Raw genomic sequence first — 16,133 nt, forward strand, 5'->3', positions numbered from 1 at the left:
AGTGTGAGAACCTGCCTCTCTCTTTTGTCAAGGGAGAGCCTGGGATTGCCGGCTTCAAAGGTGAACAAGGCCCCAAGGGAGAGCCTGTGAGTACCCACCACCAGTGCTGGTCTTGCCAGGCTGCCTGCGGGCTCTGGCCCATCATGCGGCCCACTGCCCACCTCCTCTGCAGCCCCATCCCGACTCTGGGGCCTCTCAGGTCGCACCTGGAGGAAGAGCATATGACAGGGTTGAGAAGCCGATGTACTTCAGCTCCCACCTTAGGCTTGACCAGTTTGACCTTCACACCCATTCCCTTCCCTCTGAGCCACCTCTGCTCTGCCACAGCAGATTCTTCATGCCTCTGCTCCCCAAGCCCCCCAGCCTTGAAGCATTTAGCCAAGGTCGCTTGCTCCAGGATCAGATGAAGACTCACCCTGGTTCTCTTTTCTGCTGGTTCTCAGGGACCTGCTGGCTCCCAAGGAGCCCCTGGCCCTGCTGGCGAAGAAGGCAAGAGAGGTGCCCGTGGAGAGCCTGGTGGCGCCGGACCCGTTGGTCCCCCTGGAGAAAGAGTAAGTGGGTTAGGAATCCACTTTCACCAGGGTGTGACCTAGAGATGGAAGTCGACTCTTTGTGGCTCTGTGTTCCTGGCAAGTCCTGATGTCTCCTGGATATCAACCTCTTTTCCCTGCCCACCACTGTGGGGATAGGGATCCCTGCTCCTTACCTGTGTCTCCTAACCCCGGGATGGCGTGACACGGTCTGAGCTCTTTCCCAGGAAGGTGGGGACGGGCCCAGGAAGTCAGCCTCGCAGCCTTGTGCAGGCCACAGACCCTGCTGCGCAGAGACTGTGCGTGGGTGGGAGGGCCACTGGGGCCTGGCTGTGGGCCCTTCTGACACACTGCCTTTCCTCCCCACCCCTCCCTAGGGTGCTCCTGGCAACCGTGGTTTCCCAGGTCAGGATGGTCTGGCAGGTCCCAAGGTGAGTCAGGGCAGAGAGGCTGGGATCCCTGCACCGCTGGTCAAATGGCCTCCCACAGACTCCCTGCCTCCTCTTGTGTAGGGAGCCCCTGGAGAGCGAGGGCCCAGTGGCCTTGCCGGTCCCAAGGGAGCCAATGGTGACCCTGGACGTCCCGGAGAGCCTGGCCTTCCTGGAGCCCGGGTAAGTGGCGGAGCTACTTCGCACTCAGCTTGCAACTGAGCAGACCCACCTGTGGGGTTGGGAGGTCCTGGGCCCTGCCCTGACCCCCATCTTCTCTTTCCTGAACAAAGGGTCTCACTGGTCGTCCTGGTGATGCTGGTCCTCAAGGCAAAGTTGGTCCTTCTGTAAGTCTATCATCTGGGGTTGTTGGAACAGGTTGGGGGGACATTCTTGGGGAGGCAGGTGGGAAGAGAGACAGGGGCAGCCTGTGAATTTTGTGAATTGGGGAGGGGGCAGATGGTAGTACTGGGGCCAGGTGTGTCATGTGCTATGGCAGTGAGCTCTGAAGATGCCACAGCCTGTGCATGTCCCTGGGGGAAGACAAAGCCTTGTCAGGGACAGGCTTCTAAGTGAGGCAGTGCCCAGTGGCTGGTGGGGTTGATGTGCATGGCGTGGGCTGCTGGGTCTGTGATGCTGTGTTTCTGGCTGGTGCCTAGCCCTCTGCCTGCTACACAGGCGCTTAGTAGGGATTGGCTAGACAAACTTGGTCAGAGTGTCTACATGCTAAGGATGTTGTCCTCTCTCTCAGGGAGCTCCTGGTGAAGATGGTCGCCCTGGACCTCCAGGTGCTCAGGGCGCTCGTGGGCAGCCTGGTGTCATGGGTTTCCCTGGCCCCAAAGGTGCCAGTGTAAGTAGTGACCACACTCCAATCTCCTTCCACATGGGGTACCTACTCCCCACCCCAGGGGAAAGGCCGACTCTTAAATAGAGTTAACCCGAGGGTGGTGATGAGTAGGACCCGTGGTGTCCTGGGCAGCCCAGGCCTCCATGTCCTGCAGGACAGCATGTGATCTGGGGAGCCCAGGGCCCCCTAGAGCCTTGGGACATCCCAGCCGTGACACTGTCCCATGGGGCTGAGCACAAGAGAAAGTGCTGCTTCAGCCTCTGCTGCCCTCGAGGCTGTGGTCCCAAGCCCTGGTCTCCCAGCCTGCTTTACCCTGACCCCCACCCAGACCGGTGGACTCACAGTCTTGCCCTCTCCTCCAGGGTGAGCCTGGCAAAGCTGGTGAGAAGGGGCTGCCTGGCGCACCTGGCCTGAGAGTGAGTACACCTCTCCACTGCCTGTGCTTTGGCGGACGCTGTGTGGACAGATGTCCTGATGACAGGTTTCTTAGCATGTGGATTTCTGTGGCTGAGCCCATGCTGCACCGGGCCCTCTGAGAGTCCACATGGACGACTTATGGTTGCTGTTCTCAGCAGCCCAGGGAGATGGGAAAGGCTCCCAGGCTGAGAAAGACTGAGGAAGAGGAGGGGCCCGGGGGAGGGAGGGGTGATGATGGACTTCAGGTGGGGAACTGGGGGGGTCTGGGGACTCTGGGCCGCTAAGTGCACCTGCCCAGTGCCGGGGTCTGCAGAACTGAAGAGACGTACCATTACATTACCATTTCCTCTTCCCTGTAGGGTCTGCCTGGCAAAGATGGTGAGACAGGTGGAGCAGGCCCCCCAGGACCTGTGGTGAGTACCTGCACAGCCTGTCCAGGTGGCCCTGTGGGGGCAGGGGACCCCAAGCCCACCCAGTCACAGAGCTGACGGATGTGGACCTGGAGGCCGCGGGACACCAGACCTACCCTGGGCAGAGGCAGGGTGTCCCAGGGGGCAGTGCGGGCCCCACCCGGGCTGCCAGGGGTGCAGGTCACTGGTGGGAGAGTGACGAGGCAGGCCCCCCGTGCTTGTCGTCCTGCCCTCCTGCTGGCCGCCCCCGGGCCCCTCTAGCTGAGGCTCTTGGGTTCTCTGGAGAGCTGGCTCCTCTCATGCTATCTCCCTCTGCAGGGACCTGCTGGTGAACGAGGCGAGCAGGGCGCTCCTGGGCCGTCTGGGTTCCAGGTAGGCGCTGGACTGGGCTTCCTCTTCAGTCCTCTCCACATCCAGGGCTGGGGTGTCTGTGGGCTGTGTGGGCAGAGGCCTTCCCCTCTCAGGGGGAGGGGATGAGGCCTCCCTGCTCCCCCAGCTCTTGCCCTGTGCCAGGCCTCTCTGTAGGGTGGGGTAGCCAACCCACTCCTTTGCTAAAAATGTTGCTTTGACTTTTAGGGACTTCCTGGCCCTCCTGGTCCCCCAGGTGAAGGTGGAAAACCAGGTGACCAGGTGAGTATGGGGCTCTTTGAACCTGTGACATGTTTAGATGGGAGGATCTCTTCTCACCCCCATGAGGCAAAGGCAGGAGGGCCTGAGGGGCTGGGCCCTGTGAGCCCGGGGAGTGTCTGGGACCCACGTCCCGTCTGCACGGATGAGTGTGCGCTCAGGCCCCCGTGGGAGGCGCTCAGGCAGGGCTCCAGGATGTCAAAGCCTCCACTCTCTCACATGTCTTTTGTTCTCCAGGGCATTCCGGGTGAAGCTGGCACCCCTGGCCTCGTGGGCCCCAGGGTGAGTGTCCTGTTGGCCGTTCCTGGTGGTCTCCACAGAGCTGTCCCTCTCTCTGTGCCTCCCGGCACAGCCTGCCTGGGGCCTGGGGCCCCACTGTTCCCCCACCTCCCCACCCTGCCTCTTGCCTGATCTCCTCCTGGTGTGTCTGCCGCAGGGTGAACGAGGGTTCCCAGGCGAACGTGGGTCTCCAGGCTCCCAAGGCCTCCAGGGTGCCCGCGGCCTCCCTGGCACTCCTGGCACTGACGGTCCCAAAGTAAGTGAGGCTGGTGCTGCCAGCAGGTGCCCCTGAGCTGGCCCAGGAGGCCCTGCTGAGGGAGGAAGGGGAAGCACAGGGGCCTAGGGGCGATGAGGACAGGAGGAGCGGAAGACAGGAAGGAGGTCTGGGCAGAGGGAGACAGCAGCAAGAAAAGGAAAGGAAGGTCTGCGGTCTCCGGACATACCTGCCCACACGGACACCCTTCCTCCCTGCAGGGTGCGTCTGGCCCAGCTGGCCCCCCTGGGGCTCAGGGCCCCCCAGGTCTGCAGGGGATGCCTGGTGAGAGGGGAGCAGCTGGTATCGCAGGGCCCAAGGGCGACAGGGTAAGTACCAGGTGGACAGCCTCCCCCACAGGCACGCCTCCCTGCAGCCCCCGGGGCTGAGGGTCCCAGTTACCCTCTTGAGGAACTTGGAGAGCCCCTGCAAAGCTCTCTGTCTTTAGTGAGGTTTACCTCCATCTTCCATTACTCCTTGTCACGCCCTGAGACCACAGTAAAAACTGCTCGGCTGGGGTCTGAGCTCTGCCTGGAGCCCCGGCCAGGGTGAGGCTGAGCTTGGCAAATGGGGTCTTGGGGTGGCCCCCTGAGGTGGCCCGTTTCCTCTATCCCACAGGGTGATATTGGTGAGAAAGGCCCTGAGGGAGCGCCAGGGAAGGATGGCGGGCGAGTAAGTGAATGCCGGCTGCAGGCTCTGTGGGGATTGGGATGGGGGCCGATGGGGGGACCCGTGGGTCTCCAGCCCTGCGCTCTGGGGAGAGAGGGGCAATGTGTGAGTGTGGCCCTGGTCCTGTCTCTGCTGTTCCGGCTGAGCGACCTCAGGGACTTCCCTGTCAGAACTGGGGGTCCCAGGGTGAGAGGGAGTTCTGGGGCTCATGGGAGGGTTCCAGGGGCCAAGGCACACCGGGTGCGGGGTCCCCAGACCCCCAGCCAGCTCTCCCTGCCTCCCTCACCTCCACCTTCTCCTTCCTCAGGGTCTGACTGGGCCCATTGGTCCTCCTGGCCCAGCCGGTGCCAATGGCGAGAAGGTAAGTCGTGGCTTCCTTTCCTCTCTGCCTCACCTCCCCCACCCAGCCTCCTCCTCACTTCCTGATAAAGTTATTATTCCTGTTGTTCCTCCTCCTGGCTCAAGAATTGTCACCCCCCCCACACACACCCACTGGGGGCTGCAGGGTGAAGCAAAGTCACTGACTGTGTGCCCTGTCAGAGGAGCGGCTGGGGGCGGGGGTGAAGGTGCAGGTGTGGACTGGGGCAGCAAGGGGAAGGCCGGCCCCTGGGGTGCCCGGAGCTCCCATCTGCTGTCAGGGCTTCCTGAACGCACTTTGTTCTCGGAGGCCCACACACCTCACCCCATTCATGGCTCTTGCCTCCCTTCCCCACCTTAGGGAGAAGTCGGGCCTCCTGGACCTGCAGGAACTGCTGGTGCTCGTGGCGCCCCAGTGAGTATCTGCCCCCCACTCCTTCCCCAGATCCCTGGGAGCATGCGAGCTGCTTTGCTGCTCAGCCTGGCCCTGCAGGCCCTGGCACTGGCTCTCTGCCTGCCCTTTGGGTCTGGGGGTGGGAGAAGAGATGAGAAAGGAAGGGAGGAGGCATCTCACCCCCATGATGTGGCCAGGGTCGGGGTCAGGGTTAGGGACCTGTGGACAACCAGATCCTCTGGCCAAGAAAGGCTTTCTGGCCTGCTTCCCTTCATCTCCTATGGAGCTCCATGGGCAACCTTGGGACACCTCTCTGGGGTCACTGGGCGAGGGTCAGGCCAGAGGGGCAGAGGCAGGCAGGCCTGGGCCTTACCTCTCCTGGGCTTTTTCTCACAGGGCGAGCGTGGAGAGACTGGACCCTCCGGGCCCGCAGGATTCGCAGGTCCTCCCGTGAGTAGCCCTGTCCACCCATCCCCCACCCTCTCTGCTCAGGCCAGCAGATACCTGGCACCTGAGGGCACCTTCCAACCTTCGGGGACAGCCTTCCAGACTTTAAAGATGAGAGAAATGGCCTCTCCCTTCTCTCATTCCAGGTTTCCACACCCACCTAACAATTCTTAGACCCAGCAGTCAGGCCCAGGGCAGACACATGCACACACTCAAGAGCCTCTGCCCTCTTAAAAGAACCTTGAGTTATTTGGCTTGTCCCTCACTCACCTGCTTCTCCCTTCCCCGGACAGGGTGCTGATGGCCAACCAGGTGCCAAGGGTGAGCAAGGAGAGGCTGGCCAGAAGGGTGACGCCGGCGCTCCCGGCCCTCAGGGCCCCTCTGGTTCTCCTGGGCCCCAGGTGGGTGCACCAAGCTCCCCCAGGACCTGTTCCCATGGGGTGGGGATGGCTGGGTGCAGGGTGAGGGGTCTGGACAGGCAGAGGATAGCCAGGAAGCCCGGGGCTGCTGCACCTGGGTGTGGGTCCTCTGCCTAGCAGACTGGGGCCTGCCGCTGCCCAGGAGGGAGAGGCTGCAGGGAGGAGGGATTTGTACCCAGGGATAAAGGCCCAAACAGCTAGGCTGGCCTTCACAGTCTGGAGTGCGTGGTGTGCTGGGGGCTGGGGGTCGGACACAGAGTGCAGGCTGTGTCTCCCTGAGGACAGACACCCCAGGGCAAGCAGCCAGTCTCTTGGAGAGGGGCAGGGGTACCTTGGACTGGTTCCATGGCTGCCTGGCAGGTTTCTCCCTGAGATCTAGAATGCGAGTGTCCTGTTGGCCTGGGTGCCTGCCTGTGATGGCTTCTCCAGGCTGGGATTTTAGTGCCACGAAAGATGCATCTTCGAAAATCTAACCCTTGGGAGTCTCTTACTGGGGTTCAGACAGGCTCTTGGCCCAGAAGCCCACCCGCTAGCAACCAAGCCTGTTTCCCTCCTTTCTCCCCAGGGTCCTACTGGTGTGACTGGTCCTAAAGGAGCGCGAGGTGCTCAAGGTCCCCCGGTGAGTGAGGCTCCCATTCCCACTGTCCCCAGGAGGGGTGGAGGGTACTGTGGGGGGGCAGCTTCTCTGACGCCCCCCTCCCAGCCTCGCACAGGAGGCCTGGTCACTGTGTGGTCTGGGATTCACCCCAATGCCTTGTTTGTCAGCTTGGCTCTTACCCACCGCCTGAGCCCATCCTACAGCCAGGTGGGAGGAGGGTGCTCCTCTCTGTGGGTGTACAGCGATCCCGGCAGCTCTGGGCCCTAGGCCTGGCACTCTGCTCAGCATGCTGAGGCTCTGAAAGCTCACGGCAGGAGCTGAGGGCAGAGAAGCTGCAGCTTCTGATGACGGCCAGACCCCACAGGGCCCTCTCCGTCTCTAGCTCCCCTCTACCCCTTCCACACCAGCCTCTGGACCTTTGATTCTTGGAACTCTGAGGCCGAGATACTCAGAGGCTCTTTTCTCCTTACATAGGGAGCCACCGGGTTCCCTGGAGCTGCTGGCCGTGTCGGACCCCCAGGCTCCAATGTAAGTGACATCTCTGGCTGGTTCCTACCTCAGTCCTGGTGTGGGAGGCACAGGCAGGGGCCCAAGAGTCTGGCCCAGGCCTCAACAGGGCTCCAGAGAGCCCAAGCTGGCCTTTGCCCCTTGGTGCCCACTCCTACCCTGGGATGGGTAGTTAGTTGACCTAAGGACCTGTTCTCTGTGTAGATGGCTGGGAGCAGGGGCTGCGACCCTCCTGTAGGCAAAGGCAGTCTTCCTTGCTGGCTTGGGCTCAAGCCCTCAGATTTCTGGTCGGTGGGCAGGACAGAGTTGGCATGGCTTCCTTCACGAGGGACACATTTCTAGAGCACCAACCTTGTGCAAGTCATGCGTCCCACCCTAAAGGGATTTGCTCTGGAGGGAGGAGAGATGATCAAAGTTGCTTAGCAACATCACCAAGTGCAGAGGCTTGAGGGGTCAGAACAGGCAGGTTTGAGCTCTTCCTTGAGGACCAGTGGGAGGGAGACGGGAGGGAAGGAGGCAGGAGGGATTCCAGCTGGATCAGTGAAAGCAAAGTGTGCATGGGCTGGAAAAGCCAGGCCGGCTGCCCAGAGCTCTCACATGGCAGAGGATGGGAGAGGCAGACTGGGGGTGGGAGCGGGCAGTCAAGCTGCCCTTGGTGGGGAAGAAGCCCCCAGGGGGAAACTGCTGTCCCTGGGCCACAGGGGCTTTGGCAGCCTGGATGGGGAAGGGGTTGCTGAGTTGTCACTTTTTCATTTGTTCTTTCTAGGGAAACCCTGGGCCCCCCGGTCCCCCTGGTCCTTCTGGAAAAGATGGTCCCAAAGGTGCTCGGGGAGACAGTGGCCCTGCTGGCCGAGCGGGTGACCCTGGCCTCCAAGGTCCTGCTGGACCCCCTGGCGAGAAGGGAGAGCCTGGAGATGATGGTCCCTCTGTGAGTCCCTGGGGTTGAGCTCTGAGAGGCTTTCGATCTCACAGAGCCCACGTGGGTGGGTGCGGGGGCTGCGGGGCTGCCGGACCTGGGGCAAGGATGCTGCAGAGAGAAGCATGCATGGGCAGGAAGGGCACTGGTCCCTGCAGGGTGACTCCGGGCGGTGTGGGCCACTGGGCTACCGTCATCCCTCTCATGCTTATCTCCCACCTCTTCCATCTCAGGGTCCCGACGGTCCTCCGGGTCCCCAGGGTCTGGCTGGTCAGAGGGGCATCGTTGGTCTGCCTGGGCAACGTGGTGAGAGAGGATTCCCCGGCTTGCCCGGCCCATCAGTGAGTGAGAGATGCCACCTCTTCTAGGGGCCGGGCCCTGCCTGCTCCTGCCAGAGGTGCCTCAGTGCTCCCATTGTGCTGGCCTGGCCTCTGCAGAAGCAGGACCCCTCCTGAGGCTCCTGCCCACTCAGCCCCCTGGGGCTGTCCCCTTGGTCAGCCCTTTTCCTGAAGAGGTGCAGCAGGGCCCTGGCGGGGGCCACCTCGAGTGCACACTCATCGTCCCTGTCGTCCCTCCAGGGCGAGCCTGGCAAGCAGGGAGCTCCTGGTTCATCTGGAGACCGAGGTCCCCCTGGCCCCGTGGGTCCTCCTGGCCTGACCGGTCCTGCTGGTGAATCTGGACGAGAGGTGAGTGGTGGGACCCGCCGTGGGGTGGCTCTTACTAGGGAGAGGAGTGCAGGGCCACCAGGCCATGTCCCAGTGCCCAGAGAAGGAGATGAGAGTGTGGTGGGCTTGATCAGCCTCAGTGCCTGGGTGCCATGGGAAGGTCGCGATGGGAGAGAGAAGGGTGCAGAGGCCAAGAGCAGGGTGCACAGGGACGAGGGCAGCAGGAAGCTGGGTGGGAAAGCTCTGGCTCTAAAACCTTGGTCCAGAGGAAGGAGCGAGCCTGGGGCTTCTGAGGACAGGGCGGGCGAGCCGTGGGCAACAGGCAGTGGCAGCTCTGATGGCCTCTTGTCTCCCTTTGCCCAGGGAAGCCCTGGCGCTGATGGCCCCCCTGGCAGAGATGGCGCAGCTGGAGTCAAGGTGAGCATCCGCATGCCCCTACGTGCAGTGGGCAGGGACGAGGGTATCTTGTCGGGGGCGAGGCTGGGTCTGAGTCCTCTGTCAGTCTGGAAGAATCATCTCTCCTTGCCTGTCTGGAACGTTCTTCTCTGATCCTGAGTCCTCTCTCCTGACAGGGTGATCGTGGCGAGACTGGTGCCCTGGGGGCTCCCGGAGCTCCCGGGCCCCCCGGCTCTCCTGGCCCCGCTGGCCCAACTGGCAAGCAGGGAGACCGAGGAGAGGCTGTGAGTCTCCTTCACTCAGTCAGAGCGGCAGTGCAGGAGGGTGGCTGAGTGAGCGGGGGGCTCTCCCCTGACCTCCCCTCCTCCTCAGGCCCTGGAGGTGTGCCGAGCGCAGGCTTTCCTGGCTGTGGGAGCAGCAGCCGCCGTGGCCAGCCTGGGGCAGAGGCAGAGGAGGGCCATCCCTGGCTCTGCTCTGACACGGCCCCTGTTCTCTGCCTCATAGGGTGCACAAGGCCCCATGGGTCCCTCAGGACCAGCTGGAGCCCGGGGAATTGCAGTGAGTATCTCAAAGTTCTGGGTGGGTGCCCAGCAGCAGGCTTGGGGGGTGAGAGGGGCCCTGCAGATCCTGGGACTCGTTGGCTCCCCTGAGGCCAGCAGAGGGCTCCTACCCCAGCCCAACCCGCCCCAAACTGTGTCTGTCTCATTCCCAGGGCCCTCAAGGCCCCCGAGGTGACAAAGGGGAAGCTGGAGAGGCTGGTGAGAGGGGACTGAAAGGACACCGCGGCTTCACTGGTCTGCAGGGTCTGCCTGGCCCCCCTGTGAGTTGCTGTCTGTGCCTGGCTCCCCGGGGCCCCCACTGTTCAGAGCCCACTTGTGCCTCTCATGCCACTAAGACACTTTGGGGTCACCTAGGGGATTTTCAGGACTTCCTTGGGTTGGAGGAGGAGCAAGTGGAAAGGGAATGCGGGAGGGACCTGAATCTGCTTCTCCAACTCCTGATAGTTAGGAGGGTGGGTAGGTACATAGGTAAATACACAGATAGATGGACCCTCAAGAAGGCTCCCCATCCTGGAAGAAGGGACCCTGTCTGTGCTGACCTCTGACCTCTGCCTCTTCCTTCTGCACAGGGTCCTTCTGGAGACCAAGGTGCTTCTGGTCCTGCTGGTCCTTCTGGTCCTAGAGTAAGTGAGACGGAGTGAGCCTTCCTCAGGGCTGGGCCCAGGGTGCCAGCCAGGTGTTCTCGTGGGGTGGGAAGCCAGCTTCTAGGGAAGCCCTGGGTTCAAGGGTTCTCACTCAGCAGCCTGGCTCGGGGTGAGTGGGGGCAGAAGGGCACCTGAGATCACAGGCAGAACGAACACGAGAGCTGCTCTCAACTGTCAGCTCCCTTGGAATGTGACTGTACAAAGAGGGGTGCAGGATGGTAGGAGTCAGGAAGCCTTCCCAATGGTTCTTGGCCATAGAGAGACCAGTCTGGGCTCGATGACAGAAATGCAAAGCACTGGGAGCAGAGCAGAGAGTGCTGGCAGGACGTCCTGGAGCAGCCCCAGCGGCTCCCAGGCCCCGCCCCCTGGCCATGGCTCTTCTTTCATTGCCATCCTCTCTCCTGGCTGCAGGGTCCTCCCGGCCCCGTCGGTCCCTCTGGCAAAGATGGTGCTAATGGAATCCCTGGTCCCATTGGACCTCCCGGGCCCCGTGGACGTTCAGGCGAAACTGGTCCGGCTGTGAGTGTCCTGGCCCCTTCCCTGCTGCCTGGGGCTCCCGGCATCTGTGAGGCCTGAGCTCTCAGGTGCCAAGGGTCCTTTGGGGGCATAGCCTGCAGCTAATGGTGATGGCATCTTTTATTCTGGAATCTCCCTCAGGGGTCAGAGGGTCCCTGACTGGTGTTGGGAAGCAGAGGAGAGGTGCTAATGGGACAGTGCTATGGTTTTCTTGGTGCTGGCCCTCTTACCCTCTCCTGCCCAGGGGACTGGGAAGAAGACACTCTAGCACATTCTAGAAGGTGGGGATGGACACAGGAAGTGCATCTCTCCACAGTTCCTGGCTGATTCCTCTGTTTCTGGCTACAGGGTCCTCCTGGAAATCCTGGCCCCCCTGGCCCTCCAGGTCCCCCTGGCCCTGGCATCGACATGTCCGCCTTTGCTGGCCTAGGCCAGAGAGAGAAGGGCCCCGACCCCCTGCAGTATATGCGGGCTGATGAGGCGGCTGGCGGCCTGAGACAGCACGATGTCGAGGTGGACGCCACTCTCAAGTCCCTCAACAACCAGATTGAGAGCATCCGCAGCCCGGAGGGCTCCCGCAAGAATCCTGCTCGCACCTGCCGGGACCTGAAACTCTGCCACCCCGGATGGAAGAGCGGTGAGCTGGAGGGCAGGACCCCTGCCCCGGAGAGTAGGAAGTCAGCCCACCCTCTAAGGGAAGGAGACACCTCTTAGGGCAGAGCAGATCAGGCCTAGAAGGTTCTGGTGGAGGGCTGCTCTCCTCACAGCAGAGAAACTGCAGCTCTGGCTCCTGTGCTGTATGGCCACATGGCGGAAGTGATTTCAAGGTGGCGTCCATCTGCCAGGCAGGAGCCGCTCCTGCCCTTCGCTGGCACCCCTGCCTAGCACTGACTTTTCTCACCCCCATCTCCTTAGCTTGGGATCCCTTCATCTCTCCTCCCTGGGGCCACATGAGGCCCTCACACACTGCACCCCTCAGGCATCCCCCAGGCCTTTCATTCTCTCCCAGGCAGGCCTGGTTCTCCGTCCGGAGTATGTCTGTGCCCTGACGGCTGTAACCTCTCCCACCTGCAGGAGATTACTGGATCGACCCCAACCAGGGCTGCACCTTGGACGCCATGAAGGTGTTCTGCAACATGGAGACGGGCGAGACCTGTGTCCACCCCAACCCGGCGAATGTGCCCAAGAAGAACTGGTGGAGCAGCAAGACCAAGGACAAGAGACACATCTGGTTTGGAGAGACCATCAATGGTGGCTTCCACGTGAGTTCCTGTCTGCTCTAGGCAGAGGTGGAGCCTCAAAATCTTTCTCTTCATTCTCCCTGGAAGTCTTTAGCATCTTGCCCGCATTCTCACCAGTTTTCTTTGGAGCTTAAGAGGAAAGAAAAAGGAGGAATAGTACTTTTTCCCATCTAGAGGTGGAGGAAGAGGCTTGAAGTCTTGCTTTGTGCCCCGGAAGCAAAATCATCCTTCCAGTGACCTGCATCTCTGGCCCCCATCAGCTTCTCTGCATTCCAGACAGTTGGCAGCCCCTGATTCCCACTGAATGCCACCCCCGGGCCTCACACCCTGCTCTCTGCCCTAACAGTTCAGCTATGGAGATGACAGTCTGGCCCCCAACACTGCCAACATCCAGATGACCTTCCTCCGCTTGCTGTCCACCGAGGGCTCCCAGAACATCACCTACCACTGCAAGAACAGCATTGCCTACCTGGACGAAACAGCTGGCAACCTCAGGAAGGCCCTGCTCATCCAGGGCTCCAACGATGTGGAGATTCGGGCTGAGGGCAACAGCAGGTTCACGTATACTGTGCTGAAGGATGGCTGCACGGTGAGTCAGCCAGCTGGAGCTGCCAGGGGGATGGCAGTGCCTGGGACCTGGGGCTCAGGCTGGAGTAGCAGAGGGTTGGTCCACAGCAGGTGTCATGGTCTTAAAGTGATGGGACCCTCAGAGGTGTGAGTGTGAGGGTTACGTGGGGAAGACAGGCAGAGTGACAGGAGAGGCTGAGGTGCACATCATCTTCTCTGCCCCTGGGCTCAGGGACATGGGACCCTGCCCAGTGTCTAGTGCTCCTGCAGCAGTGCTCATGTGATGGGTATGGGCCTGCCTGCGAGCGGAGGCTCCCAAGTGGGGAGCTCATTGTGGGGAGCAGGGAAGGAGGAGAAGGGCAGGGTAGAGGAGGCCTGGCCACAAAAGACAGGAGCTGAGGCGGACAGGCTTTGGAAAGCCCAGAGGAGGCCTGGGGACCCTCAAGTGTATTTTTCACTTTGTGTTGTATGATGCTCAGTTTTGGGGTCTTGAGCAGCTGACCCTGGATTGCAAGTCATCCACTGAATAAAGGTCTCCTCTCTTTCTCCCCTAGAAACACACCGGTAAGTGGGGCAAGACTATGATCGAATACCGGTCACAGAAGACCTCACGTCTCCCCATCATTGACATCGCACCTATGGACATAGGAGGGCCTGAGCAGGAATTTGGTGTGGACATAGGGCCTGCCTGCTTCTTGTAAAAACCCAAACCTGAAACAACACCATCCATTTGCAAACCCAAAGGACCTAAGTGCTTTCCAACCCCAGTCACTCTAGGACTCTGCACTGAATGGCTGACCCAACCTGATGTCCATATATCCCACTCACAGTTTGGACTTTTCTTCCCTCTCTTTCCAAGAGACCTGAACCGGGCAGACTGCAAAATAAAATCTCGGTGTTCTATTTATTTATTGTCTTCCTATAAGACCTTTGGGTCAAAGCAGAGGCAGGAAACTAACTGGTGTGAGTCAAACGCCCCCGAGTGACTGCCCCCGAGCCCAGCAAGAAGAGCCCCTTCAGGAGCTGGGCATAGGAACGTGTGTGTCCCATACAATGGTGCTATTCGGTGTCAAACACCTCTGTATTTTTTAAAACATCAACTGATATTAAAAACAAAAAAATTATTGGAAAGTACATATCGACAACCTGTGCTGTGTTCTTTATTTTCCATTAATCCCGATTCCATGGGCACAACCAAGTGGCCGTCCTTAGGCCTTCTGGAAGACACTGAAGCCACACTGCCCTGTTTAGCAACCTCTTATAAACACAAACTTGCCCCTTGTCACAAACCTTGGCCGTGCGTGGAACCCCAGGAGTGACCTGGCACCACAGCCCAAGGGTTCGGAAGGGAGGCAGGAGAGAGGAACGGCCCTGTTGGGAGTGAACACAGAACACGCCCCAGGGCACACTAGTGTGTGGGAGATGCACTTGGGGCTTGGGGATGGACAATGTGCAGGCTGCCACTTGGGAGATGGGAGCTGCTTCAAGGCAGGGTGGGGAAGATGGGGCAGAGGGAGGAGAACGGGTCTGTGGGGTCCTGTGGTAAGTGCACAGTCGGACAATCTTGGTGATCTAGTTCATTGTGTCTCCAAGATTTCTAGCTCAAGAAGAGGTGGAAGTGTTGACTGCTTAACCCCACCTCTTATTCCTTTCCTGCCCCTTCTCTCTGACCCATTATTCACTTCCTGGGTCTGCACTTAAAGCTAACACAGACTCCCCATTTATACCAGGATGTTAAGGTGATCCTGGGCTGCCCATCCCCTTCCTGAGTTCCTAGTGAGACCCAGAAATAGACAACTGCTGCGCAGAGAGCCAAGGAGAGATCAAGAAGGAAGGGCTCAAGGCAGAGGCCCAGGGAGCAGAAAGACCTGTGCCTGCCCGCACCAGTGCTGTTTCGCTTGCCAAGGCTCCTTTGTCCCAACCTGGCCTCAAGGGGAAGGTGGGAATGGCCAGGTTCATTACCAACTCCTGTGATCCCTGGTGCCCCAGGGAAGGTGGGAAGTCTCTCCAGTGAGAATAACCTCAGGTGAATTCCTGACAGCAGGATGGAGTGGCCCACCTCGCTTGGAGGCTTGGCCAGATCAATTTTCCTCTCTTCTTCACCTCTACAGAAGTGTCCAAGCTTCAACTAGGAGACTTACTCAAGTTCCTGGATCCTGTGCAAATCACAGAACTTCTGAAATAGTCTCCTCTTCTACACAAGCAAAGCAACACAGAGAAAGTTAGGAGTTGAGTGGAGGGGATGAAGAATCTTACTTAAAAAGGCAGAGAGTAAGGATTACTTTGCTCAGAGAAAATATTTGGGCAATTAGATTCATGCACAGTCTTTACAAATAGGCTGATTCTTTTAAATAATTTGTCTCGCATTTGGAGCTAGAATCCCTAGGAAGGACAGCTGACCCAGAGATCTTGGGTATCCTGCTTTGGGGAAACTAGGGTAGCAGAATAGACATGAAGGTAAACGGTGGCCTCTATGGGGCAGGCAAATATCAAAAGCTTATGATAGCATTTTAAACTTCTAGCTATGACTCTGGACAAAATGCATCAGAAATTCTGGTGTTGCTGAGTAAATCCTATGCCTTTAAGGATTGACAGTGGGATAAAACTATGCAGGACATCCTAAAGTATAGTTTGGGATGCCAAGAATATAAAGAATTCATAGCATTATTCTCATGCCTATTTATGTTCCGTATATTTAAAAACTGTAAGTGCTTTATTTTAATATGATAGCTGGATTTAAGGGTAATATCAAGAACAAGAAATGCCACTAAGGCACATGGTCACAAAAATGATTCAAACCTTAAGTACCAAAACAGCTTTTTCAAAGTTACATGGAAAATATGAGAGACTACTTGGAAAATGGGAAAACTGAAGATAAAACACAGCGATGTGAAGATCTTCATGTGTTTTGGCAACATTCTCAGAAACTGTACATCTGCTTCCTCACAAGTGGTGACATCTATCATCGGCACACAGCAGGTGTCCCTGCCGTGTACACGCAGCGTTAAAGGACCCAGTAGGGCAAGCAGCTCCACTTTCAGGTTACTCAGTCACTGTCAGTATCAGCCAAAGTCTTGAAATTTTCCCTTGAATTCAGACTGCAGAAGTCATTAAGCAAACATTGAACATCAAGCTATGGAAATGGGGCCAAAACAAATACAGACCCCTGCCACCAATTGCTGTTAGGGCTTCCCGAAGCCACTAGTGCTGGGCAAGGAGCTGGGACGACCTCAGCTGAGTTCTGAAGCCTGACCACTCAAGCTTCCCAACTAGATTCCCCATCATCGTGGGGCTTTAGCCCACTCCTGGTGGCTGATGGAGTGCGCAGGGTTCAAGAAACTTTCAGCCTCAAATCAGGTCCTCTAGATCAGCACTGCCGCCAGTGGGTGGGGGAAGTGGCTTCTCACCTCTCAGGCGTCTCTACTCTACTCTTCCAACACTGCCCT

The 16,133-nt window shown here is 59.1% G+C and overlaps 1 protein-coding gene across 2 annotated transcripts in view; it reads left to right on the plus strand.

Moving 5' to 3' along the window:
- COL2A1 (collagen type II alpha 1 chain) overlaps window positions 1-13,821 on the plus strand; it is a 30,628-nt gene extending 16,807 nt beyond the window's left edge. For both annotated transcript variants that reach the window (XM_017652717.3, XM_073214873.1), the window contains 33 exons: window positions 33-86; window positions 444-551; window positions 908-961; window positions 1,043-1,141; window positions 1,252-1,305; window positions 1,710-1,808; window positions 2,168-2,221; window positions 2,582-2,635; window positions 2,951-3,004; window positions 3,209-3,262; window positions 3,497-3,541; window positions 3,696-3,794; window positions 4,013-4,120; window positions 4,410-4,463; window positions 4,768-4,821; window positions 5,179-5,232; window positions 5,608-5,661; window positions 5,952-6,059; window positions 6,643-6,696; window positions 7,150-7,203; window positions 7,949-8,110; window positions 8,332-8,439; window positions 8,677-8,784; window positions 9,127-9,180; window positions 9,336-9,443; window positions 9,664-9,717; window positions 9,872-9,979; window positions 10,289-10,342; window positions 10,775-10,882; window positions 11,228-11,516; window positions 11,954-12,141; window positions 12,467-12,709; window positions 13,242-13,821. In XM_017652717.3, coding sequence (XP_017508206.2) covers window positions 33-86; window positions 444-551; window positions 908-961; window positions 1,043-1,141; window positions 1,252-1,305; window positions 1,710-1,808; window positions 2,168-2,221; window positions 2,582-2,635; window positions 2,951-3,004; window positions 3,209-3,262; window positions 3,497-3,541; window positions 3,696-3,794; window positions 4,013-4,120; window positions 4,410-4,463; window positions 4,768-4,821; window positions 5,179-5,232; window positions 5,608-5,661; window positions 5,952-6,059; window positions 6,643-6,696; window positions 7,150-7,203; window positions 7,949-8,110; window positions 8,332-8,439; window positions 8,677-8,784; window positions 9,127-9,180; window positions 9,336-9,443; window positions 9,664-9,717; window positions 9,872-9,979; window positions 10,289-10,342; window positions 10,775-10,882; window positions 11,228-11,516; window positions 11,954-12,141; window positions 12,467-12,709; window positions 13,242-13,388 — 3,099 coding nt within the window. In that variant the 3' untranslated portion in view covers window positions 13,389-13,821. The remainder of the gene's footprint in view (window positions 1-32; window positions 87-443; window positions 552-907; window positions 962-1,042; window positions 1,142-1,251; window positions 1,306-1,709; window positions 1,809-2,167; window positions 2,222-2,581; window positions 2,636-2,950; window positions 3,005-3,208; window positions 3,263-3,496; window positions 3,542-3,695; window positions 3,795-4,012; window positions 4,121-4,409; window positions 4,464-4,767; window positions 4,822-5,178; window positions 5,233-5,607; window positions 5,662-5,951; window positions 6,060-6,642; window positions 6,697-7,149; window positions 7,204-7,948; window positions 8,111-8,331; window positions 8,440-8,676; window positions 8,785-9,126; window positions 9,181-9,335; window positions 9,444-9,663; window positions 9,718-9,871; window positions 9,980-10,288; window positions 10,343-10,774; window positions 10,883-11,227; window positions 11,517-11,953; window positions 12,142-12,466; window positions 12,710-13,241) is intronic.
- Window positions 13,822-16,133: the final 2,312 nt, after the last annotated feature.

Source organism: Manis javanica, chromosome 10, assembly GCF_040802235.1.
Source record: "Manis javanica isolate MJ-LG chromosome 10, MJ_LKY, whole genome shotgun sequence".
In the NCBI taxonomy this organism is placed as follows: Eukaryota; Metazoa; Chordata; class Mammalia; order Pholidota; family Manidae; genus Manis; species Manis javanica.